Source organism: Callorhinus ursinus, unplaced genomic scaffold, assembly GCF_003265705.2.
Source record: "Callorhinus ursinus isolate GAN/ISIS: 27379988/994484 unplaced genomic scaffold, GSC_fseal_2.0 scaffold2, whole genome shotgun sequence".
Taxonomy (NCBI): domain Eukaryota; kingdom Metazoa; phylum Chordata; class Mammalia; order Carnivora; family Otariidae; genus Callorhinus; species Callorhinus ursinus.
In genome coordinates, this window is record NW_027397064.1 from 37,420,811 (window position 1) to 37,446,045 (window position 25,235).

At 34.2% G+C, this 25,235-nt stretch overlaps 1 protein-coding gene across 2 annotated transcripts in view; it reads left to right on the plus strand.

Annotated features, from left to right (window-relative positions):
• The window catches only part of DNAH7 (dynein axonemal heavy chain 7), a 279,079-nt gene that overhangs the window by 186,964 nt on the left and 66,880 nt on the right, over positions 1 to 25,235 (plus strand). For both annotated transcript variants that reach the window (XM_073880956.1, XM_025894388.2), the window contains exons 49-54: positions 8,566 to 8,756; positions 12,369 to 12,502; positions 13,437 to 13,772; positions 19,681 to 19,807; positions 21,068 to 21,262; positions 23,859 to 23,951. In XM_073880956.1, coding sequence (XP_073737057.1) covers positions 8,566 to 8,756; positions 12,369 to 12,502; positions 13,437 to 13,772; positions 19,681 to 19,807; positions 21,068 to 21,262; positions 23,859 to 23,951 — 1,076 coding nt within the window. The remainder of the gene's footprint in view (positions 1 to 8,565; positions 8,757 to 12,368; positions 12,503 to 13,436; positions 13,773 to 19,680; positions 19,808 to 21,067; positions 21,263 to 23,858; positions 23,952 to 25,235) is intronic.

Genomic DNA, 25,235 nt, shown 5'->3' on the forward strand with positions numbered 1-25,235 from the left:
AGAAGTGAATGCACATTTTGCACGGCTGACTATTATCTGCCACAGTAGAGAGATTAGAAACATGACAAGGATTTTTCAGTAAAGCCCCATGCACATGTCACATTTGTCAAAACAAAATATGTATGATTTGAGTAAATCGGGGTTGTCACATTTTAAATCTATGTTACCTATCAAATTTTGACTATTTACTTGACCAAATAAATAAATGTAAACATTATGAAACTACCACGTATTTATCCCTACAATGAGTTTGGCAAATCTCAGTTGCTATTAGAGCTAGTACTGCTTGGAAGAATTACAACAAATGTATCAGGTAGTCTTATGGACATTTTATTTTTGCATATTAATAATGAGCTAATCTTTAAAATATTATAAATTTTAGGTTTGGTTAGGGTGCACATGAAATGAAAAAACTAAACCTACCTACAAAATCTGTGTTTGTGTATATGGACACACGACACACAAGCAAATGGTATTTCGTTCATCCAGCTGGTATTAGAGTATAGTGATAAAGGTGTCGGGAGAAAGGGCAAACATCTCTACTATCAAATATCTTGCTTGTTTACTAGCATCAGACAATATGTATAGTATAGTATGTATAGACAATATGCCTAGTATAATAGTATAACTAACTAATATACATAGAAAGTGGACACACGTCACTAACTCTTGTTAGAACCACTATGCTGTTATGGGTAGGTGCACTAGCTCCGGAATTAGAGTACCTGCCTCTGCTACTCATTGTTTAGTTCAGTGATCTGAGACTCAGTTTCCCCATCTGTACTTTGACCAGATAGTATCAGGAGGAAATGAGTTACTGCGCTTTGGGTACTTACGGTAGTGTCTGATAAATTCGATGTATGTTGTTTCTTAGTTGGAGATTTACTATGTGGTGTACATGTATTCTCTTTTAATTATATTAGTGTTATATTTAATTATATTAGCATAATAAAAAAGGCACAGATGTTTATGAGAATTAAATAGGGAATGTTTCTTGAAAGAATTGGCACCTTAAATACTTTAATTAAAATTACCTGATTTCACTTAGTCAAATTTCCTTGATACGGTAAAAAAACAAACAAACAAACAAAAATAATCCCAACCATTTAGCATCTACCACATGCCTGACATTCTGAGATTCTACAATCTCAGTCATGGATCTTGATGTTAGTGTTCCATCATTTTAGAGAAGAAAGGGCCATGGAGACAAAGAGTCTAGTGGTTTCCAAACTGTGGGAGAGAAAATCGACTTTTAGTGGGTCATGACCAGCATTTTTCAATGAAACACAGGAGAAAGGAATAGAATATATTAGGCTGCATAGCATGGAGTCAAGGTAAGCATTAGTTCATGAAATTTTTGAAGTTTTATCTGTATATATATGTATATGCTTGATCAAAATTTAAAATGTGTTTCTTACTTGGAGTTGTGCCCATAAAAATATGAAATCCAATAGTAATTCCAACCACTTTGTTTTATCAACAAAGTAAGTGAGGTGCTAGAGAATGTTAGTTACATGGCTTAACCAAGATTGTATCCCCATTTAAGGGGAGTGCCGAAACTAGTCCCCAAGTCTTCTGCCTTTGTCCAGTGCCTACTGGGCCACTCGCAGTTGCTTTAACCTACTTTGGGGGAATGAACTACTTTAAAAATGGATAGTAATTATTTACAGTATCTTCTAATATTAGTCATCAGAGAAAAGTGAAAATTTTAAATCCATTATAGAAAGAATAACTGATGGCAGATTTTTATAACTATTTTTATATCGGAACTTCAAGTAAAAGAATTGGTTACTGATACAGTTTTAAAACATAAGCAGTTAAAGACTTCTGTTTAAAAGTTATGTTAGATATTGGTCTATTCAAGAACAGTGGCTTTTGATGCGTCATCCCTTGCTGGCAGCCTGAGTAGAGAAGGCAGAGCTTTTCTCCTCCTTCATCCACCTGCCTCTGCTTCAGCCAGAGCAGACCTCCCTTTTCTTTGTTTATATTAAGTTTTAAGATAATATCCTCTTTGGAAAAAAAAGTATCCTACTGCTTTGCAAAAAAAGTTTAAAAGCCATGTTCTAGAAAATAAAGATACATTTATATTAGCTACATCAGTGAATAAGGTGTGCATAGAATATTAATCATATAAATATTGCTGATAAATCAATTTGTTTATACCCCACTAAAGCTGGAAAAGTAAGACAAAATTTAAAAAAGACATCAACTTGTATAGAAAATCTCTGAATAACTTTTCATTAACTCTCTGAAAAATAATCTTTGCCTTAAGAGCAACATCTGTCGTACCTGAGCCTTCCTTCCCTTTATCTCCTAGCACTTTGTTTTCTTTTCCTCCTGGCATCTAACATGCAAAAACTACTTCTGGTTTAATTTTTCCCTCATTTACTCATTTGCTTGTTCATTCAAATATTTGTTTTTCACCTACCACATGCCACTGAAAACATAGCATGAACAAGACAGACTTGGTCTCTGCTGTTTTGGAGCTTATTGGTTTAAAGAGGGAGACCAAGATTACATGTGTGATGAGGGTTAGAACATGGGATATGGGGTACACAGGAACCGGGAGTACGTGTGACCTGGTATCACTTCACATCTCTTGACTTTCGGTTTTCTTCCATCCACTTGGTGAATTCTTTTAAGTTCATCCTTTAAGATACAGCTCAAAAACTTTTCCTGTGACATCTCGACCTCTCCAATGAAATGCCAATAATGAAGTTTTTACAAATTTCTACTATTTCTCTTATTATTATGTACGTAACTGTTTGCTTCTCACCTCCAAGCTCTTTGAGGGTACCCAGGAGGTGGTTTGAAATGGTTGAATCTCCTCTAGATGCAATATGCTACATTGTTGAACATAATACACAGAAGATTTTTTATTAATTTGAAGTCTAACATAGAATAATATAGATAATTCATAATTTAAAAAAAAACCCTGATATCAGATTGCTGTCCTAAGTGAAAATTATCTATGAAAGGAATACTTGGGTTTCCTCTATATTTCTTTTAGTAAGGATAACTGTTCTTAGTGAGATGCTCTGCCTTCCTCAAAAGGTATTAGCAGCATGTGTTTGGTCTCCAATCTTGGTTTCCCACTAGCTTTGCAAGTACTGTGATGAGCTGACATTTGGAAATGAGCAAGGGTTTTTACATAAACTAGGATATTATTAACTGTGATGATAGAAATATGAAGAAAAGCCTGTCTTATTAATTTTTGCTCCTGTATTTTAACTTGAAACCTATTTTTATCTACTTAAAAGTTAAAGGAGTCAAACTAGTTAAATTAAGGATAACATTCTGTGATAATTCCTGTACCTGTAGATTTTTGTTCTTTTTCCTGTTTCTTAAGTTTAGAATACTTTTGATTTTTCACTGAGGCTTATAATATAGTAAATATTCAATTCTGAGAGTAGATTTCTTTGAAATCAGGAAGCAACAGAAAACAGATGTAATACTTGATTCTGTTAGTGAGGAATACATTCTCACTTTTGGGGAAAAGAATCAAGTCTATAATATTTAAGTTTTATAATATGTATTTTAGCTTTGAAAGAGACTCATATATATTAATATAGACACTCTTAATTCCATTTCAAAATAGGAAGCAAATTGGTGTAGGAGCTGAAATTGTATATTTTTAGGGAAAAATAAAGATGAGATTTTATTCAAAAAATTGCTGTTAATAAAAGTTGAGGTAATCAAGCAAAATTTTAGTGTTATAACATTTCATAAACAGAATTTCCAGTTCATATCTTATTCTAACAAATTAATAGATTTTAAAAATCTGATCATGTAAAAATAAAAATGAGAAATCAGTATCTAGTATCACTGTTGTTGCTTAACATTATTAGGAAGGCTTTTTTCAGTGCAATAAAATAAACAATGAGAGTGCAATAACATTTGGAAAGAGGAAATAATATTTTATTTGTAGATAACGTATTTCATCTAGAAAATCAAAGAAAATTAGCTAAAAATCTGTTAGGATAAAAGAATTTAATGGTGTAGTTATATTCCAAAAAGAATATTTTAAAATAACAACTGAGAAAACGTTGAGTGTGTAGTGATTCTAGTCAACCAGTGAATACGAAACAAAACAAAATAAAACAAAAACTTAGCATGACTTTAACAATGCATAGTAAAAGATTGACAAACCTTCACAGAAAAACATGAAGATTTGAGTAGGACATCTCATTTGGTCTAATAAGAAAACTAAATGTTATAAACATGTCAACTCTTTCAGAAATACATGTTTTAGAAATAATGCTGAAGTTAACCTAGAAGAAAGAAATGAAAGATTCAATAAAAATTCAGAAGAAGAGTGAGTTTGCAATTAAGTGGAATAAGTTCTGGAATAAACTCTAATACATGTAAGCCTTTAATGCATTATAAAGTAAGTGTTATGAACCAATGGAAAAATTATAGGTTATTCAGCAAATGCTGTTGAAGAAGTGGTTTTATGGGAAAATGTATTAAGTCAGAGTCTCACCTCACACCAAAATATGTTCTATATGAATTAAAGAATTAAATATGAAAGAAAAAATAGAGGACATAAATGCTAAAAGAACATAGGGGAATAACTTGTCTTTGAGAAAGAACTTTGTAAGAGAATACACAATTGAAAAAGAAAAAGATTAATAGATTTGACTCTAAAAATTTATAAGCTAAGCCAAGAAACATTAAACTTAAGAGATTATCAAGCAATTATAATTTATGGAATTTATTTGTATCCCAATTTAAGCAATCAAACTATAATCAAAATATTTTAAGATGGACACCTGGCTGGCTCAGTTGGTAGAGCATTGACTCTTGATCTCAGGGTTGTGAGTTTGAGCTCCATGTTGGGTGTGGACCCTATTGAAAAATAAATAAAATTTTAAAAACTAAAATATTTTAAGACAATGTGGAAACCTATTCCTTGCCATATATTTGATAAAATTTTGAATTATTGATAGTTTTTTAAGCTATGGCAATTTTTTTAAAGATTTATTTTAGAGGTAGAAAGAGAGAAGGGGGGAGAGGTAGGGGCAGGGGGAGAGGGAGAGAATCTCAAGCGGACTCCCCGCTGAGCAGGGAGCCCCACGTGGGGCTCGATCTCACAACCCTGAGATCATGACCTGAGTGGAAATCAAGAGTTGGATGCTTAACCAACTGAACCACCCAGGCACCCCAGCTGTGGCAATTTTTAAAAAAGAGTCTTTACCTTTCAGATGTACTTAGTCAAATATATGAAGGTGAAGTTTTATGATATCTAGGATTTATTTGTAAATAATCCAGGGTGAAAGGAGGAAGAAATGAAAGAAGATTGACTAAATTTACAAGGGTTGAAGCTGGATGATTTGTATATCAGTTTCAGTATACTGTTCTTTTTGCTTTTGAACAAAGCTTGAAAAAACTTTTAAAAGACTTTATTATTTATTTTAAAGAGATAGCATGAGTGGACAGTGTGGCAGGGAGGCAGAGGAAGAAGGAAAGAATCCCAAATCCCAAGGCTACTCAGTGCTGAGCGCAGAGCCTGATACAGGGCTCAATCTCACAACCTTGAGATCATGGCCTGAGCCAGTCTGGTGCTCCACCAACTGAGCCTTCTGGGCACCCGTGACTAAGGTTTGAAAATTTCTACAAGTAAGAAAAAATGTAAAATGAAGTGTAAGCAAATTTGAAAACAAGCAGGAAATGGGCAAGGGGGGAGCTATTTGCTAGAACAATGTTAAAAGATACAAATAAAGTTTTAAAACTAGCACTTTATGACAATGAATGATATTTGTTCCCCGATACCTATTGGTGCCCCTGTGTTTCCGTGGGCAACATTGCATTCATAGTTAAGAAAGAAATTTTCTAACTTCCATTGTGATTGTATATGATCATGTGACTATAGTCTGGCCATCAAGATGTCAGTGGAAGTGCCATTTGTGATTCTCAGGAAATCTTCTTAAAGGATGTTTTCTCCTTTTCTGTTTTTTTCTTTCTTTGTGATGGTTGGAATGTAGATGCCACTTGAAAGGCCATTTTGGCCAAAAAAGATCAAAGCCATATAATAAGAAGAGTATAGGAGCAAGATGGCCCCAACTTGGATCTATGACAGTTCAGACACACTGTCCTTCCAAACCTGGACTGATTACCTTGGGCTCCCTTTACATGGAATATAAAATCCTTCTTTTTCATGTCACGATCACTGTGGGTTTTTTATTACTTGGAGTTGTACCGAATTGTAAATAACATACAGAATAGGAGAATGGGCCAGTATGCTAATAGACAATGTCCAGAGGGAAAAAATGTAATTAGACAAAGAACATCTAAAACATCAAGCCTTGAATACAAATTTTAACTATTTTTTACCTTTCAAGTTGTAAAAGTCATGAATACAGTATTTAATGCTGGCCGTCTCACATGGTTGTTAAGGGAGCTGTGGAAGAAGCCATCCTGCTCAGTTCAAGTGCCATTTGTCATTTACTAGCTGATTTAACTGAAATTTTAGTTCCGTTGCCTGGCCCCAGTTTCCCTATATGTAAAACAATATTCCATGTTCTTTAAAACATTTGAGGATGAGAAAATAAAATGTCAACATGGTGCCTGGCATTTATAAGTACAATATTATATAAAAACAGATTTAAAAGGGAAAAAAAGAGTCCTCACTGCCACTCTGAAATTTCTACAGCCATTCAGGAAAGTAATTTGGCAATATAAATAGCCTTTAAATTAATTGCACTTCTAGGACTCCAGCTTGATTAAGTAATCAGAGATGAACACAAGGGTTTATTCAAAAAGATGTTCACTGTAGCATTATTAACAATAGAAAAATGGAAGCAATCTAATAGATTAATGTATTTAATCCATTATAATGCATTCATATTAAGTATGAAAAATCATCATTCAAGCAGAAAATGAAAATGAATTTTAAAATCATCTGACATGTCTGCTTTGGTTAATTAAGATTTCGGCAGTGAAGGAAATTGACAAGACAATTTTAGGAATTCATTTAGCCAGGCGTAACCTCTGGGAAGAAGCAGAGTATGTCTGTACTTTAATGGCAATAGAGGTTCAAATACCTGTCATCTGGATGCCCTAAGCTCCCCCTTTCCCATCAAGATTGCACATCCAGGACCTCAAAGGACTTGTGCAAAACACCATTATTCAAGGTTGGCTGCAATAGTACCCCAAACACCAAAATGTAAGACTAATTTGGCAAATGTATCATGAACCTTAACAATGTTACTGATCTTTCATCCAGGGATTCCCCTTCTAGAATGCTGTCATAAGAAAATATTCTTAAGGGGTGCCTGGGTGGCTCAGTTGTTAAGTGTCTGCCTTCGGCTCAGGTCATAGTCCCAGGGTCCTGAGATCGAGTCCCACACTGGGCTCCCTGCTCGGCGGGAAGCCTGCTTCTCCCTCTCCCACTCCCCCTGCTTGTGTTCCCTCTCTTCGCTGTGTCTTTCTCTGTCAAATAAATAGAATCTTTAAAAAAAAAATCTTAAGCACAAAGTTTTTGTACACAGTGCTATTTATAATTTTGAGAACAGGAAACAATTCTCTAATAATAGAGAATTGACTTTAAAAATGAGATAAAATAATATGAGACTATTATGCAGTAATTAAAAGCATGTTTATTAGTTTTAATTGGAATATTTATGGTATAATATCAAGCAAAATAATTAGGATGCAAAATTAGATCTATTGTTTAGTCTCAATTGTGTGAGAAAAAGATTAATAAAAATGCCAAAGCAAAAAGTTTATTCAACTAATTATCAAACATAGTTTTGTGTCATTTTTCTATCAAGCTATATATGAGTATGAGTCAATTATGTAAAACATTTAAAAGATAAGCTGAGCCATACTAAATTCTTACCATTCTAAGAGTTTATTTGAGCAAAAATTAGTTGGAATTGGGTATTGCCAAACTGGAAGTGGTTAGGGTGCTCCACTCTCCAGAGCTGGGGAGAGAGAGCAAATAGGGAGCAAAGAAATTATTTGATTGGCAATAGCTTAAAATTTCATTGGTTGTTTGTATTTGGTTATCCTTAGGATTTTGATTTTGATTTGACTGTGTAACCTTGAGACCTTCATAAGCTTAGATTTTGGTTTGCTTCCTTAGGTCACCATAGCATTAGAGCCAACTCGGTCTAACGGCCTCCTTATTTAACACTTTTATTCTTTCCTACATTTCACACGTTCTACAATAAGCATGAGTTACTTTATAATTAAAACTATAATAACCATTTAAATAACTACAACTTGAAATGCTTACTCTCTGGTGGCTCAGACGGATATACCTTTCTGCCATCATACTTGGACATATAGTGAATGGCAGACCAGGTGGGGAGCCCTGAGTAGGACTATAGCCAAGATGTATGGAAGGATGATGCAAAAGGACCAGATAAACCCGCCATTTCAACCCATCCCGCAGGCATCCAATTATTTTTTATGACACCATTTCCTTATACTCAGAGGACAAAAATAATTTTATAGGTAACCAGGAATAATAGCAATCTAGGAGCTGAAAGAATTTGGAGGGTTGAATGTTTACAGTCAGTATTTAAAATAACATGGCATCTTTTTCTGATTTTACTCCAGTGTTGCTAGAAAATGTTGGAGAAGAACTAGATCCTATTCTGGAACCTCTTCTACTAAAACAGACCTTTAAGCAGGGTGGGAGTACATGTATCCGACTTGGGGACTCTACCATTGAATACGCACCGGATTTCCGCTTCTATATTACTACCAAGCTAAGAAATCCTCATTATTTTCCTGAAACATCAGTAAAGGCCAGTATCTAAAGTGAATATTTCTTTATTGAATTTTATAATTAGTGACTATATTTTCCTCCTAAGGCATAAGAAGAACAGGTCTTCTTAAGAAAAATATATTTTGTCCTTTTTTGGCATTTCCCAAAATTGCTATAATTATTTCCAAATGTTTATTTTGTGTGTGCATGTAAGTAATAAAGGAGCCTTCATTATGCAGTGAAGAAAAGACTTTGAGAATCTAATTTCTGTAATTGATATTGTTCTTAGAATTTCATTGTTAAGAATAGATGACATATATTTACCTCCTTTGTAATAAATGATAATATAATTCTTGGCATTGGAATTAACAAAAATCCATTCTTCTTTCTCAGAATAAAGTTGCTGCTATCTGACTTTATATAATTACTTAAAAGAACTGATTTTCATCGGTGGTTCTTTGAAAATACTAGAAATTCCTTTCAAGAACAAAGTTTAACGTTTTAGTCAATGTCTAAAATTACTTGAGACATTAATCTGTGACTGAGCTCCTGGAGATCATTCCATTTTTTATTCCCAAATCTTAGCACTCGGTAAGGTTGGCACTTGATCAATGTTTATGGAATGAGCAAGGGAAGGAGGAACAACTTTCATTTACAGAAGCTAGCAGGAGAGGACATTAAGAAATGTTGATTCAGATTTTGAAAGTTACATATGGAGACAAGATTTAGCCAGAGAGTTCAAAAACTGTCCTTTATTGGAAATATTTAAATTAATGTAGGCATCTCTCTGAAGAGGTAGAGGATGCACAAAGATGACATAATTCATTCCCTCCAAGATGAATAAACATGGTCACTGCTCTCAAGAGGTTTACATTGTAAATAATGTGTATGTTAAGTGACTATTTTTATGACTAGGAAAACACAGGAGCTCAAAATTGGGGACATACTTTAGACTGAATATTTGGAGAAGCCAAGAAGACCGGGAAAGTGGGGTAACCCTTGAGGTTAGTTTTAAAAACACAATGTTAAAATATGGAACTTCTTGGCCACTACTTTTATCTAATTAAAATAAATGTTATCTAAACACCTAAAAATTGTGTATTGTCTATTAGGAGAAGTAGTATCTAGTAGTAATTAAGAACATGGATTCTGAAGCCAGACTACCTTGGTTCAAATCCTAACGTTATCATTTGCCAATTGTGTGACATTAGCCAAATTATTTAATCTCTTTCCTCCACTCCCTAGTCAAGAAAACAGGAATTATAAATATCCATCTCATAGAGTGGTACGAAGACTAAATAAATGAATCTGTGTAAAGGCTTAGAATAAGGGCCAGCACATAGTGTTATATGAGTGTTAACAATTAACATTATTATTTAACTTTTAAATATAAGTGAGAAAGAATGGAACATAAAAGAAAATGTTAAAATCCCAAAGCTGTGTTAAATTTTTTTTTAACAGATGACCTGGAAAACCATTTTTACTTTTCAGTAAGATCTATGTAAATTTCACAAATAACTAACAGTTCTTAGTTCACCAGTAACTAGTTATAGGAGTCATAAACTGCTGTGGGGAAGAAACTGATCTATGATTCAGTATTGAAATCCTTGAGATCCCTAGGGTGTCTTATTGCTTCATTATTTTTAATTGCTGGGATTGATTAAACAGGGATTAGAAAACATAGTGAGGCAGTTACTTGCTTTCATTTACAAATTAAAATACTTCCTCTAAATCCTATTTTTAGGGTCTTTTATGTACCTTTGCTTTCAAAAGTACCCAAGGGATGATATCATGCTGCTATAATCCTTTTGAATCTAAAGGAAAATAAAATTATGAAATTATATGTTGTATAATTTGAAATGTTTCTTTATTATTTGTTTAAATGTTTATTGTCCTTTGTGAGCAAATACCTAGACTTACAAAAATCTTGACCTCGAAAGATCCACCATTAATGACATATGAATGAATACCTCCTTGGGTCTGAATACAATGAGGTAAAAGTTATAAAACATACATTTCCCTCAATATTATGACTATAGTTTGGGGATTAAAGCCAATATTGTGTACTTGGTTTCTCATGTCAAGAGGGAAAATCTCTTGAAAGCTTTCTTTTTTTCCCATGAATAAATGACAAAGCAATAGAGAATTACAAGATAGCATTTAATGAGTTTTTTTAATTGCTCGATGTCAGGAACTTCTTATTCTGCCATCTAAATGTATGATTATGCTCATGTAATCTATCCCTAGTGGTATCCAAGGCCTACCACAGGTCAAATGAAGGGGGGAAAATTTAAGCAAGAGGAAACCACCATAGAGAAGTTGCCGGGTTCGGGCAAAGGAGGGGGTCAGCTTCCTAGGGGCACTGCCAGAAACTGTCTTAACACTTTCTGATCTCTGTCCTAGGACATTTTCTTACAGAAATGGAATTACTCTGTTCTTGCAGAGGGAATATTCTCAAATTCTTACTAGGAAAGGTGGGGAAACAGAGTCTCCCACTTAGCAGCTAGAGCTGAAGCACATGCAGACATTTCACAGCCGGTGTGCATGGGATTCCACCAGAAGTTTAGCATAGCAGAAATGAAAGGCACATGGAAAGGAGGTATGGGAGTTGATGCTCAAGACATAAGTATGGACCTGAACTCAAGACACAGGGCAGAGAGCAGGCAGATTGCAAAATAGATGATTAAAAAGGCCGGGGTGGAGGGTAGGGAGAATCAAATTAAGGCAAGGTCAAGTAAGTGTTCATTGACCTATGGGTTCATTGATGACTAGAACCAGAGAGTTTCTCTAGTTTATTGCTGTGTGTATTGATGGGTGTATGGAAGCTGGGATGAGAGTAGATTATAGAGCACTGAAGAATGGGATGAGGTAGAGACAGAAAGCATATATAAATAACATTTTCAATAAGTATAGTTGTGAAGGCACAAAGAGAGATCATTCTGTAGCTGGGAGGGATTGTGTGAGAAAGAGAATGAATTATTTATTTGCTATGTGAAAAAGAGACCTCAGCATGATTACTGTCCCACTTATGGGAAAGAACCAGGGGAGGAGGAATTTTAAGATGTAGGAAACAGAACCTGTAAGAGCCATTATATACTGGGATAAAGTAAGTGTTGATAGATTTCACCTTGATGGACACCATTAAAATGTACATTCCCTAAGTCACAATAGTGGCTGTTCATATTGTAATATGATTACATAATAGGCCATATTGTAATATTATATACATTGTATATCATACATTATATAGCATGTAATATGATTGTCACATTGTAAATATATGTGCTCATAACAAGTAATAGCAGTGTTCTTTTTCCTCCTATCTCACTTGATAAGATTTCCTTTACTTTTTGATACCACCTGGATCTGTAACATGTAAATTAGCTCATCCAGGCAGTATGATTCTAATTGATTTGGGGATTAAACAGTTGTCAGAAGTTGGATCAGTTTGAAATAGGAATAAACTGATCACCAAACAAAATCCTTTGAGATATTACCTTATATTATTATATTATATCTTTGATCATAATCTCTACAAATTTCCACTTTTCACATATACTACTATAGTAAATAGAGTCTATTTTAAGGTCAGAACTTATAAAAGTGGAGGCTTTCTCAATAATGGTGCAATTCTTGTGTGTTTCATTTATAGGTAACATTATTAAACTTCATGATCACTTCTGAGGGAATGCAAGATCAGCTATTGGGAATTGTGGTGGCACGAGAGAGGCCAGACCTTGAAGAAGAAAAACAAGCCTTGATACTACAAGGAGCTGAAAACAAAAGGTTTCAAACATTATAAAACACAGAGTTGTTGGGGTGCCTGGGTGGCTCAGTTGGTTAAGTGTTGGACTCTTGATTTTGGCTCGGGTAATGATCTCAGGCTCCATGAGGAGCGCAGAGTCTGCTTAAGATTCTCTCTTCTCCTACCCGCCCCCCACTGCCCCATCCCCCACTCACATGTGCTCTCTTTCTAAAAAAAAAAAACAAAAAACAAAAACAAAAAACCCACAGAATTGTTCTTGTTTCAAGATCACTTAGAATGGATTAAAGTACATTTTAAAGATCTATTCTGTTAGGTTTAGTAGGTGCATTGAATGGGGAGATGTAAGAGGAAAATAGAAGGCATTACAATGCCTCTATGTTAATTTGGAAAACTGCGTAAGAGTATATTTTTTACAAACAAGTTCTCAGGCACTGGAAGAACTGGAAGGTCTATCACAAGTCATGGCAATGAATATTCAATTATTCTGCAAAGTCTTAGCACAAAAGTTTTAGTATTGATGATGTAACTGATGTTATCTCTTTTCACCAGAGCCCAGTCTGAATGAACACACCACATCCCGCTCTCTGCTCATAACATCTCTGGCATAGGTACAAAGAGTAAAGCTCTAGAAGTCACGAAAAATGTTAGAAAATAAATGGAGTGATACTTTCAGTTCACTCGGGGCTGAGATACTTGATGGCAGAGCAAATCAGCTTACACCTCTCCCTCTAGTTACCACGTAAATGATCATTGGACAGAGAAGTGGAGCAGAAAGTCCCATCTTTTTGATGTTTTGTAAGATAAGAAATTAATTATACATCACTGTTACAGGTGTTTTGTCACAAAGGGATACGTTTCTTTAGGTTACAAGCTCTTTGTTTCCTAGACAAGAATGTGTGCGTGAAGTGAGTGTAAATGATTTTTTTCTCCTGAGAAAATTGTGTTTTATTCCAGGCAGTTAAAAGAAATAGAAGACAAGATTTTAGAAGTTCTTTCATCTTCGGAAGGCAATATATTAGAAGATGAAACCGCTATTAAGATATTATCTTCCTCCAAGGCTTTGGCTAATGAGATTTCTCAAAAGCAGGAAGTAGCAGAAGAGACAGAGAAGAAGATAGATAACACCCGCTTGGGCTATCGGCCTATTGCCGTCCACTCCACCATCCTGTTTTTCTCCATTGCTGATCTAGCTAACATCGAGCCCATGTACCAATACTCACTGACCTGGTTTATTAACCTTTACATCCTGTCTATTGAAAATTCAGAGAAATCAGAGATTTTAGCAAAAAGGTATGTAAGAGAAATACTAATTAGGAGTAATACTAACTGATGCATGAAAATTCAATAGTAATTGGTTGCTCTCACTGTTGTTACAGAATGGTGTGAGCGTGACGGCTCTGGCTACTGTGAGCTTGACTAATCATTGTACTAGAAATAAATTTGAGGGTGAGAAATGGAATAGATGTGACCAAATTCAGCCTGCCAGGAAATTGTTTACAGGGAGACAGGATTATAATGTAATTCTAAAAGAAGGAAACATTTATCTCTGTTGATCATTTGCAAAATGTATTTGTGATTGAAGTATAAGAAGAATAGTTAATACCCCTAAAAGACAGGACTCTTACCTTCTGTAGACTAGCATTCCAAAAGTTACAAATGTACATTTTGATATACACATAGTTACACTTTGTCAAGTAACAAGGTTTTTAAAAATACCTTGCTGTGATTGTGTTACTCTTATCTAGATAAAATACCTTATTTTACACTTGGCTACTGTAATAAATAAAGGAATTAAGACCTTACTTAACAGTAAGTGTATAAGAGAACAAAATTTCATTTTATTATCAGTGAGATAAATTTTAGTTTGGTATTGAAACATACTTTGGATAGGATCTAATATGAAATTACTTCTTGAACAAAGAAAATAGTTCATTGCAATCATGGCCCTCTCCAACTTTATTGATCAATATGAAGCTAGATACTTCAGTTTCTTGACTGTTCATACCCACAAAGGAAATTCAATTTAATACTTGTCACTTGCAGTGAACAATAGCTTTTTAGAAACTCAAAATGAGCATCTCCTGAAAATCTGAATTAGATTCCTTTCATTTATCACAGTCGAACTCTGCTAATTTTTGAATATTCTTAGACTGAGCAATTTCTTGTTAGTACTGTTATTTTACAACCTGGAATATGAAATCAATGAAGGTGTAAAGACTGACACTTGGCTTAGCAAACAGTTTCTCAGCTCTCTGCCCATGAGAAAGAGAAGGGGGTGGCCGTCTTCAAGAAGAAATGTGTCATGGTGGAGTTTAAAGTATGTTTTTTATTATGATATTTGAAAATGGTTAGTTTCTTTCTCTCTTTCTTCCGGTAGCTGAAATTTTCAAGGGTAGGAAGGATTACTGAAATATAGAAAACAAAATTTTAAGTGACCTTTCTTAGAGAAGTTCCCAGCCACTTGCATTGTTAGTTAATTGAACAAGCATGTCTGGTTTTCACAGGAGATTCTGAGTTCCTGAGACAAGGGTTTTGGAGGGTTAGTTTGTTTAATATTCCCAGAACTTATCACAGTGCTAATCACATGGAGCCACAACAATAAACAATGTTTTGCTTTTCACTGCAGTTCTTTCCTCTACCTTGATTAAAACAAGTCACCAAAATATTATCATCTTAACTACTTTTAAATTAAGGTATTTGCTGGAGTCTAGAAAAGAGAATTTCTTTGCTCTGTCACTTAAAGACACGTTTTGCGTACAAGAGTTAAAAATTAGAACAATTTTATGCTTTACAAATAATTATTGGTTCCTTTATTATATCTTGTTACATCAAATTAGAACTCATCCACACATATGACATGTTTCTTCCTGTGACTATAGTCCCTTATGATTTCTAGAAAATCAAATCCTTTTACCCAGATGTGAGATTTGGTTGAAATCTAGAAAACAAAATGTGTCTTCTTTACTTAAAATCCTTTCATTTTAATGAAATGAAAATCTTATTCATGACTCTAGTGATCCTGAAAGCATAATTTTGGAACCAATCGAAGAGTAAATAGGAAAAGCATATTTGAAAACTTTTATTGAAATTATTAGTATGCACACAGAAGCATGCAGAAATCAGAGTATTTGCTCAATGAACTTTCATCATTGAGCACACCTGTGTAATTAGCACCCAGATCAAGACCCAGAACATTATTGACAGCCCAGAAACCCCACTTTGTGTCCTCTTCTAGAGACTAACCAAACTCCTTCCACCAAGCTAAAGACTGTCCTGACTTCCAACACCTTTAGTTCTGCCTGTTTTAGAACATCGTATGAATGGAATCACACAGTCTGCGCTCTTGTGTGTCTGGTATCTTATTCTCAGCATTGCATTTGTGAGATTCATGTTCTTTTGTACAGTGCAGTGGTTTATTCACTTCCACGGTGCTAGTATATTGTTGGAGAAGCGTCGAAGCAAAATATTTCCCAACCCCGAAGTTTTCTCCACAAAGGTAGTAAACAGTTTTATTATCCAGTAAACATTAAACCAGAATGTGTTACGTATCACAGGCAATCCACTAAGAGATTGCAAAGGCAGAAATCTCATCCCAAATTTACCTGCTAATTGAAGTGACCATCTGTGCTAGCAAACTGGCTTTAGCCAGAGGGAAAACACACATGATTTGTGGAGGAGTTCCCTTTTCACCACATCCTGGCCAGCACCTATTATCTCTTGTTTTCTTAGTGCCATTGTTCTATTAGGTGTGAGATCTCTCATCGTGGTTTTGATCTGCATTTCCCTGATAATTAGTGAGAGTGAGCATCTTTTCATGTGCCCTGTTGCCTATTTTGATGTCCTCTTTAGAAAAATGTCTATTTAGGTCTTCTGCCCATTTTTTAATCAGATTTTTTTTTTTGTTATTAAGTTGTTAGCTCTTTGTATATTTTGGATATTAACTCTTTATTCGATACATGGTTTGCAAAAATTTTCTCCCATGGTTGCCCTTTCATTTTTTTGTTGTTGTTATTGTTTCCTTTGGGGTTTTTTGTTTGTTTGCTTGCTTGCTTGTTTTGAAGTACTGTTGACACACAATGTTATATTAGTTTCAGGTGTACAACATAGTGATTAAAGACCGTATGTTATGCTGTGCTCACCACAAGGGTAGCTCCCATCTGTCATCATACAACACTGCTGCAATACCATTGACTTATTCCCTATGCTGTTTTTTTTAATTGTTTCTTTTGTTGTGCAGAAGCTTTTGGGTTTGAATTAGTCCCATTTGTTGATTTTTGCTTTTGTTTGTGCTTTTGGTGTCATGTCTAAGAAAATCATTGCTGAAATAATTGATAGGTTTCTTCCCTATGTTTTCTGCTAGGAGTTTTATGGTATAAGGTCTTAAGTTTACATCTTTGACCCATTTTGAGTTAATTTTTATGAGTGGTATGAGATAGGTGTCCATTTTCATTGTTCTGCATGTACATGTTCTGCCATTTGTGACATGGATTGACTTTGAGCACATTACGCTAACCAAGATAAGTCAGAGAAAGATAAGTAATGTGGATATCACTTACATGTGGAATCAAAAAAAATTCATGCCTGTAAAAACAAAAAACAACAACAAACAGTAAAATGGTGATTACCAGGGGAAGGGGGTTGGTAGGATAAACTGATGGTGTTTAAGGGTATAAACTTGTAAAAACTAGTAAAATTATCTCATTTCCTTTTACTCAGCAGCAAAAACATATTTCATTTTTGCTTACCTTCTGATGGTTATTATTCATAATAACTCTTAACTATTACACCAAACATGTTTTTAATGCTATATATATATATATATATATATATATATATATATATGACTGTGACATATATATACTGTGAAATAGCCATAATAATTTGGATCATTTTTAATCAAAATTTTAATATAGCAAAATAAATAACTATAGCAAAAAAAACCCATAAGTACAAAAACAAAAATCTAATGAGGATATAGCTTTGTTATAGGGGCCAAACAGAAATCTCTCTCAGAAAACAATATAAATGTATAAACACACACACACAGTGTTTTTTTCTTTTCCCTCCGTTTCTATCAAGATCATTTTTCCCATGTTATTAAATACTTTTCTGAAACATAACTTTTAATAGTTGCACAATGTACCATTTTATGAATGTGCCATGATTTTCATGTTTTAAGACTCACAGGTAGGGGGCCTGGGTGGCTCAGTTGTTAAGCGTCTGCCTTTGGCTCAGGTCATCAGGCTCCCTGCTTGGCTGAGAGCCTGCTTCTCCCTCTCCCACTCCCCGTTTGTGTTCCCTCTCTCGCTGTGTCTCTCTCTGTCAAATAAATAAATAAAATCTTAAAAAAAAATAAGACTCACAGGTAATATCCAGCTTTCAAATTATTAATAATACCGCAATAAATATAAATGTCCACATTGTTAATTATTTCTATAGGCTAGAATTCCAAAATTAGAACAAAGGTGTTTACTTCTTTCAGACTCCTGAATGATTATTCAAATATACTCCATTGGAGGAACGCAAATGGTCTTATATCCCCGTATCACACATCAGCATTGAAAATTATCATCTTTATCCTCTTTTTCACTGTAACAGATTATTAAAATATTGTATTTTAATCTGCATTTTTATCACTGAGACTGAAATTGAATTTCTAATACAAGTGACCCTTATAATTTTCCCTTCAATCTTCCTATCTATAAGAGGAAATTTGTTTTAAAGTGCAGACATTTTTATTTTATTCTAGAAAGACCAAATCTGAGTTACCCTGTATTAATTGTACTGTTACAGATGAGACAAATTAAATACCAAGTGTGAAAAGACCATGATTAGCATAAAAATGGGGACAGGAATAGTATGATTATTTTAAATCTTCAGAGAATTCAACTATATTTCAGCAACTAGTTTCAAAGCCCTCTCTACCCTTTTCCAGAGTTCTCACCTAGAAATAAAATACATCAATTTGTTGCAATTTTCTTTATGAGAATGCTGGCAGGGTACAAAATAATTAAAGAAATAGGCAAGTAAGGAGAAAATTAGAGCTGAGATGATGGGTAGCCTAGGATATCAGTCTGAAAATAGCCAAGATATGGTGGTACTGGTAGATTATTCTTTCTAGACACATTAAGAAACACTGATAAAATTTTGCTTAATCAAAATACTAATTTTAATACTAATTTTTCCTTCAGATAAGGAAGTGCTTAGTTTGGGCCATTGTTAATCATTAGCTCTCTGCAAAGGTTTCCAGTCAACTGTTTATTTCTAGTACAACTATTATAACCTATGTAATAAAAAATATTTTTGAAATTTTTGTTTCAGGGGTGCCTGGCTGGCTCAGTTGGTTAAGCGTCTACCTTTAGCTCAGGTCATGATCCTGGAGTCCTGGGATCAAGCCCCAAGTTGGGCTCCCTGCTCACTGGGGAGTCTGCTTCTCCCTCACCCTCTGCTGTTTCCCCTGCCTGTGCTCTCTCTCTCTCTGTCAAATAAATAAATATTTTCTTAAAGAAATTTTTGTTTCAATGATGGTTTATTTTCCCTATAAGATAATTAAATGATAATTTTTAAAGTGTTATATTCATGTAAAGAATTGCTATGAACACAGAAAACACATGTTAGCACTCACTAGAAAGTTGTTAGTTGCAAATATTGTCATTATTCATATTTCCATATTCCATCTATGTGGTAAATAAAAATGTAGTTTATCAAGGTTTGTGATTTCTCCAGCTTTTATGTATTTATGAGCAGAGTAGCACACTACCAAATGTTAATTTAATAAAGAAGCTATTAATTTTAATCTGTGAATTTAAATATAATATAGAACATTTGGAAGCATCTACAGAATAAGAAAATCAAATTTTACCCCAAGAAATGCTTTATAGTTAAAAATAATCCACAAATCTTTAAACATAATAGATTAATGTACCATGCATTGACTTCTTTCCAAAAGGAAGATTGAGTTTTTTTAAAAAAATCTATCAACAGTAAAATGCAATTCTACTGAAGGGTTTCCACATTGTGTAGCTTTCAAATTGGTGCACCCAGTTAATGGCGATCATTGATTGTTTTGGGGGTAATTGACCAGAAAGCTTATTAGAAGAATATGCATCTAAATGGTTTATATTAGGTTTCCTTAAGAGCATTTTTTTAAGATATAATGCATTTTTATTTATTCACTTGTCTTTCTGTTGACCTGTAGGCTTCAGATTCTGAAGGATCACTTTACTTACTCCCTGTATGTTAATGTCTGCCGATCGCTCTTTGAAAAGGATAAGCTACTCTTTTCCTTTTGTCTAACTATAAATCTGCTACTACATGAACATGCGGTCAGTACTGTTATAATTTCTAGAAAAAAGACCAACATTGATTCATTAATTTACTAATTTGTATGGGTGTGTGGGGGGGTATGTATATATACATACAGAAGGGGTTGTAAATAGGTAAACAATAATTATTATAGTTAAGGCAAGACATCACAACTAGACTGAATTTCACAGAGGTGAAAAATAAAGCAGAGAACACTGTAATTATTACTTAAATTTATGTATGTTTTAGTTTAAAATAAATTAGTTTCTATTAGAATCTCATTTAAGTATGCTAAGAAATTTACGAAATATGTTGATATATTTACACCAAGTAATCATATAAATGGTAATGTTTTTAAGAACTTGCGCAAGTTAGTCAAATCCAACCATTTGGGCTTAACAATACCTGTCATAAATTTTTGTTCTATTTCAAATCTATTCATTTAAAATATAGGAAACACCTTTAGAATGAAAGAGGTATTGAAAAGAGTGACAAACAAAATTCACTATTTTATTTGCTTAGGTGTTTAAGATTTATTGATTTGATTTGGTGATGTATTGGTCAAATTCTGAAGGAATAAAGGTTTTATTCTTGCATTTCTTGCAAAAGTTTCATAGCAGTACCTCATTACATTTTATAGAGAATTGTTGAAAATATGGCAGATTGCTTTCTGTCTTCCCAACATTTTTATTTTATTCATTTTTATATTAAATATAGTGGACACACAGTGACACACAATAGTTTTAGGTGTACAACATAGTGATTCATCACCTCTATACCGCCAAGTGTAACTACCATCTCCCACCACATAATACTCTTAAAATACCATTGACTACATTCCTTACACTGTACTTTTCATTCCTGTCACTTTCTCATTTCATACTGAACGCCTGTATCTCCCAGTCCCCCTCACCTGTTTTTGCTGATTCCCCCACCCTCTCCCTTCTGTCTCCCCACAATTTTTAGAGCCTGTAAGACTCTAAACAGACATTTTTAGAAAACATATACTCAAAGAGAATTTTTATGTTTGGATTAGTAATTCTGGAGGAAAATTATCAAAAAGTAGCTATCTAGAATGGAAATATTTTGAAAGCCAGTTATAATAGGTAAATTGGTTTCATATGAATAAGTACTGAGCTGCTATACCAGTAGCTATAGGATTGCATAAGGACCATACCTAAAACTTGAAAATCAATAATCAGTTCTTTTAAAATGGTTTAAATGTATTATGTATATAATGAATTCATTTCTGACTCTTCATGATACTTTGTTTTCCAAAGATTAATAAAGCTGAGTGGAGATTTCTGCTAACTGGTGGCATTGGATTGGATAATCCTCATGCCAACCCTTGCACATGGCTTCCTCAAAAATCATGGGATGAAATATGTCGACTGGATGATTTACATTCCTTCAAAACCATTCGTAAGGAGTTTATGCACTTAAAGGATGGATGGAAAAAAGTATATGATAGTTTGGTATGTTTTTAACCCTTTTGCTTATTCCAAAGTTTTTAAATGGACAAAATAATGCTGAGTAATTTATTCTTATCTTTGACTAAAAACAATATTTAATTAAGCTTTAAACAACTGGTCAGATTTTGAAATCAAGGTTTAGATTTATATTATCCCCACCTTCTAAATTTGTGGTTCTCTTCTGAACTTCTGTTCAAATCCTTAAATCCTCAAATGTGTGGAGATGCAGAGTCCTTAAAATATTTTTTTGAATTTCCATACCAGGTTTTTATTTATTAACAACTTAGACTTGCAGTCATAATAGCAAGTGAGTTAAAAATTTTATAAAATAGGGGCACCCAGCTGGCTTAGCTGGTAGAGCATGGGACTCTTGATCTTGGGGTTGTAAGTTCAAGCCCCATGTTTCGTGTAGAGATTACTTAAAAATAAAATCTTTTAAAAAAATTTTTACAGGGGTGCCTGGGTGGTGCAGTTGAGTGTCTGACTCTTGGTTTCAGTTCAGATCATGATCTTTGGGTCATGGGATCCAGCTCCACACTCAACGCAGGATCTGCTTAAGACTTCCTCTCCCTCTGCTCCTCCTGCTGGTGCTCTCTCTCTGTAAAATAAATAAATCTTAAATTTTTTTTTTTTTTACAAAAGAGCTATTGTTTAGATTTTTTGAATGCAGGATATAAATGCAGACATAAGCTAGAATGCCGGATATAAGCTAATAAACATTTTTGTCATTTGACATGAAGTGTAGGGGCCAAGGGCAGGCTACCTAAAATGTGCCACTTTGGCATATGGATTATTTTAAATAAAAGTTACTTAAGGGACAGCCTATGCAAGAAGACCCTCTGTCCCCCCTGAGAGTGGAAATAAATCTCCCATGTGAAAGGTATCCTCCCTGTACTAGGAGGTAAAAAGACATCCTCATCACTGGAGACCAGAAATTTAGAGCATACAAGGCTGTATCAACAACCCTTGTTAGTTTTTACTAATTTACTCACCCCAGCCCAAATTCTATTTAGAATTCCTTACTAACTGAAACTCCCAAAGTTAAGTTTTCTTTTTTTTCCTCACAGATTTATGGTCTCTTTGTCTAGAAAGTATAAAAACTACCTGCCTTGATCATTTCTTTAGGTCTCAGTGTCATGATTGGGCCTCTATGTACATGTGATAAAACTTTGGCTTTTTTCTCCGGTTAATTTGCTTCATGTAAATCTAATTTGTACTCTGGCTAGAAGAACCTTGGACAGAAGAAAATTTCCACCTCCCTTTCAGAGGGAAAAGCTAATTATTCTCAAACAATTTTTCATGGGACCCTATCTTGATAATTGGAGACTATTATAGTCAACACAAACCGTAAAACAGTTTCCCTTCTGGAATACATAGAAATTGTTGCCTGCCTTCACTTTTTTTTTTTTTTTAGCATAAGGGCTAATAGTTTGCCAATTCATAATTATTTTTTTTATACTCCTTTATTTCTACTCTTGTGACATCCTGCTTTCCTAGGTTTAATATGTAAGAGCTCTCTTTGGGGAAGATGGGAAGAAGAAAGAAAGAGCAAGATACATGGAGAACATTTTTTATTTGGTTACCAACTTGTATTATACATGACAGTGAGATTGTATCTATACATAAATGCAAATATTGTGGACTGAATCTCTTTTGGATCTCTCTCTGTTAGTAATAAAAATATATTTCTTAGAGACAAATATGTTTTTGTGAGTACTTCATTCTAATTTGAAATAGAAATTTTATTGACTATGCTGAAGCATGGAGATTTCTAATATGAGATACCACATAGCCTTCCCTAGAGTTTTAAAATTTTTACAGGGGTGCCTGGGTGGCTCAGTCGTTAAGCGTCTACCTTCGGCTCCGGTCATGATCCTGGGGTCCTGGGATGGAGTCCCACATCGGGCTCCTTGCTCAGCAGGAAGCCTGCTTCTCCCTCTCTCCCTGCTTGTGTTTCCTCTCTCGCTGTCTCTCTTTCTCTGTCAAATAAATAAAATCTTTAAAAAAAAATTTTTTTTACAAATGTCTTTTTTTTTTTTTTTAAGTTTACCCCTCCTGGGATCTTAATGCCTCTCTTCTTGTGTATTTTTAATAGCTTTCTCTCTTTTTTTGGCTTCTTTTTTACTATATATACTTTCAAATATACCTTTATAAAAAAGACACCAAAACATTATTCAAAACAGGAAATATCACAATAAATTTAAGTATAATGCCTTTCTTCTTTTGTAATAAATATTTATTTTTATAAATAGATGATGACAGCAGTTGGTAGCTTTTAAAATGCCTTTGGAGAAATAATGGGAAAACTCCATATGCACATTTTTTAATAACAGGATTCATTTTGTCTAACGATTAGTATTTACGTTGACATTAACCTGCTTAATTCATGTCCTAGTTTTGATCCCTTTGTGGTGTTTTAAATTTTCTTTTCATTCCTTATTTCCTAACTTTACCCCAGCCTAATAAAATTTACATTTGTATTCTTGATTTCATTTAGTCATTATATGCTTTCACTAAAAATCAGTTTCTAAGTCAAAATACTATTCTCTTTAGAAATAATCTCTCAAATAACACTGAATTATGTCTACTGCAATTCTAGGAACCACATCATGAGGTTTTTCCTGAAAATTGGGAAGATAAAGTAAATGAGTTTCAAAGGATGCTTATCATTCGTTGCTTGAGGCCAGACAAGGTAAGTGCAAGCTTTTAAAGCAGATCAGTGATTCCAGTCCCCACTCCGCCATTCCAGTCCCGACAACTTTCATTTCCTTCTATAATCACAGCAGAGGTGGAGGAGCCTGGGGGTACTAATACCACTTCCTTCCAATGCAGTCATTTTTCAAGGAGTTTGTATATCATTAAAACCACACTAAGTTAAGAACAGAGCAGACTATATTTTATAGTTTTATTTATTTTATGATTCTTCCTTTTAATTTATGCTTCCCCAATTCCTTACAATCTACTTCTTTTACATGCTGTAATCTCTATTCTTACTAGTTTGATGATACTAGTCAATGGTGTTAAGTGTTAGCGCCAAGCATTTCTGTCTTTTCAAATGCTATCTTTATATGTAGTTCTTGGTTGGCCTTTGGAAAGCTAGTAGAGTATCATTTTTAAGACATTCATCACTGCTAACTACAAAGGAAAATGTCAATACTGTTCGTTTGAATTTCTTTAAATGATAAATTATATAACCAATGAATCAGCTGACCTGTCATGTCAGCAAATCTCAGTACTCAGTGACATTCTCATTTGTATTATTATACTCTATTTAAAAAAATAAACTATTCATCTAAGTATAAAGACATCCACAGAGATATCCATATACTCTGAAAAAATGTAGATATTAGGTATGTTGAGAAAAAACTGAAAAAAATAACCTAGTTGCCCTCTGTTACTACTCAAGTAAAAGTAATACATAATGATTTCAAAATTTACTATATTCACAATTTGAGTTGCTAGGGGATATAAGACAGTACTTCCAGCCTAACAACATAAAAACAAAACTTAGGTGGTGAAAGCAATTTAGTTTTGAAAGTTTTTGCATGCATCAGTGCCAAGTGGGGCAGAGACACTCTTTCCTCTGTAAGCCATGGTCTGTTCAACGAACACATGCAATTCTTGCTTGGCTTGTCAGTGTGTTCTTCGCCAGGACCCAAGTATCCATTTAGGCATCGTGCCTAGAGCCCATGATACTTCTAGTTGTTTATGCAAATGTTTTAATTCTGTTTAAAAATAGAAAATATAATCCAGTCTATATTAAACTTATACGAAAACAATGATAATTTTTGATATTTTTTCATGGGGGAAGGAACATGCAAGGTGCCTGGGGCCTATGAAAGTCATAATGCTGGGACGCTTGGGTGGCTTAGTCGGTTAAGCATCTGCCTTCAGCTCAGCTCGTGATCCCAGCATCCTGGGATCAAGAGCTGCATGGGGCTCCCTGCTCAGCGGGGAGCCTGCTTCTCCCTCTGCC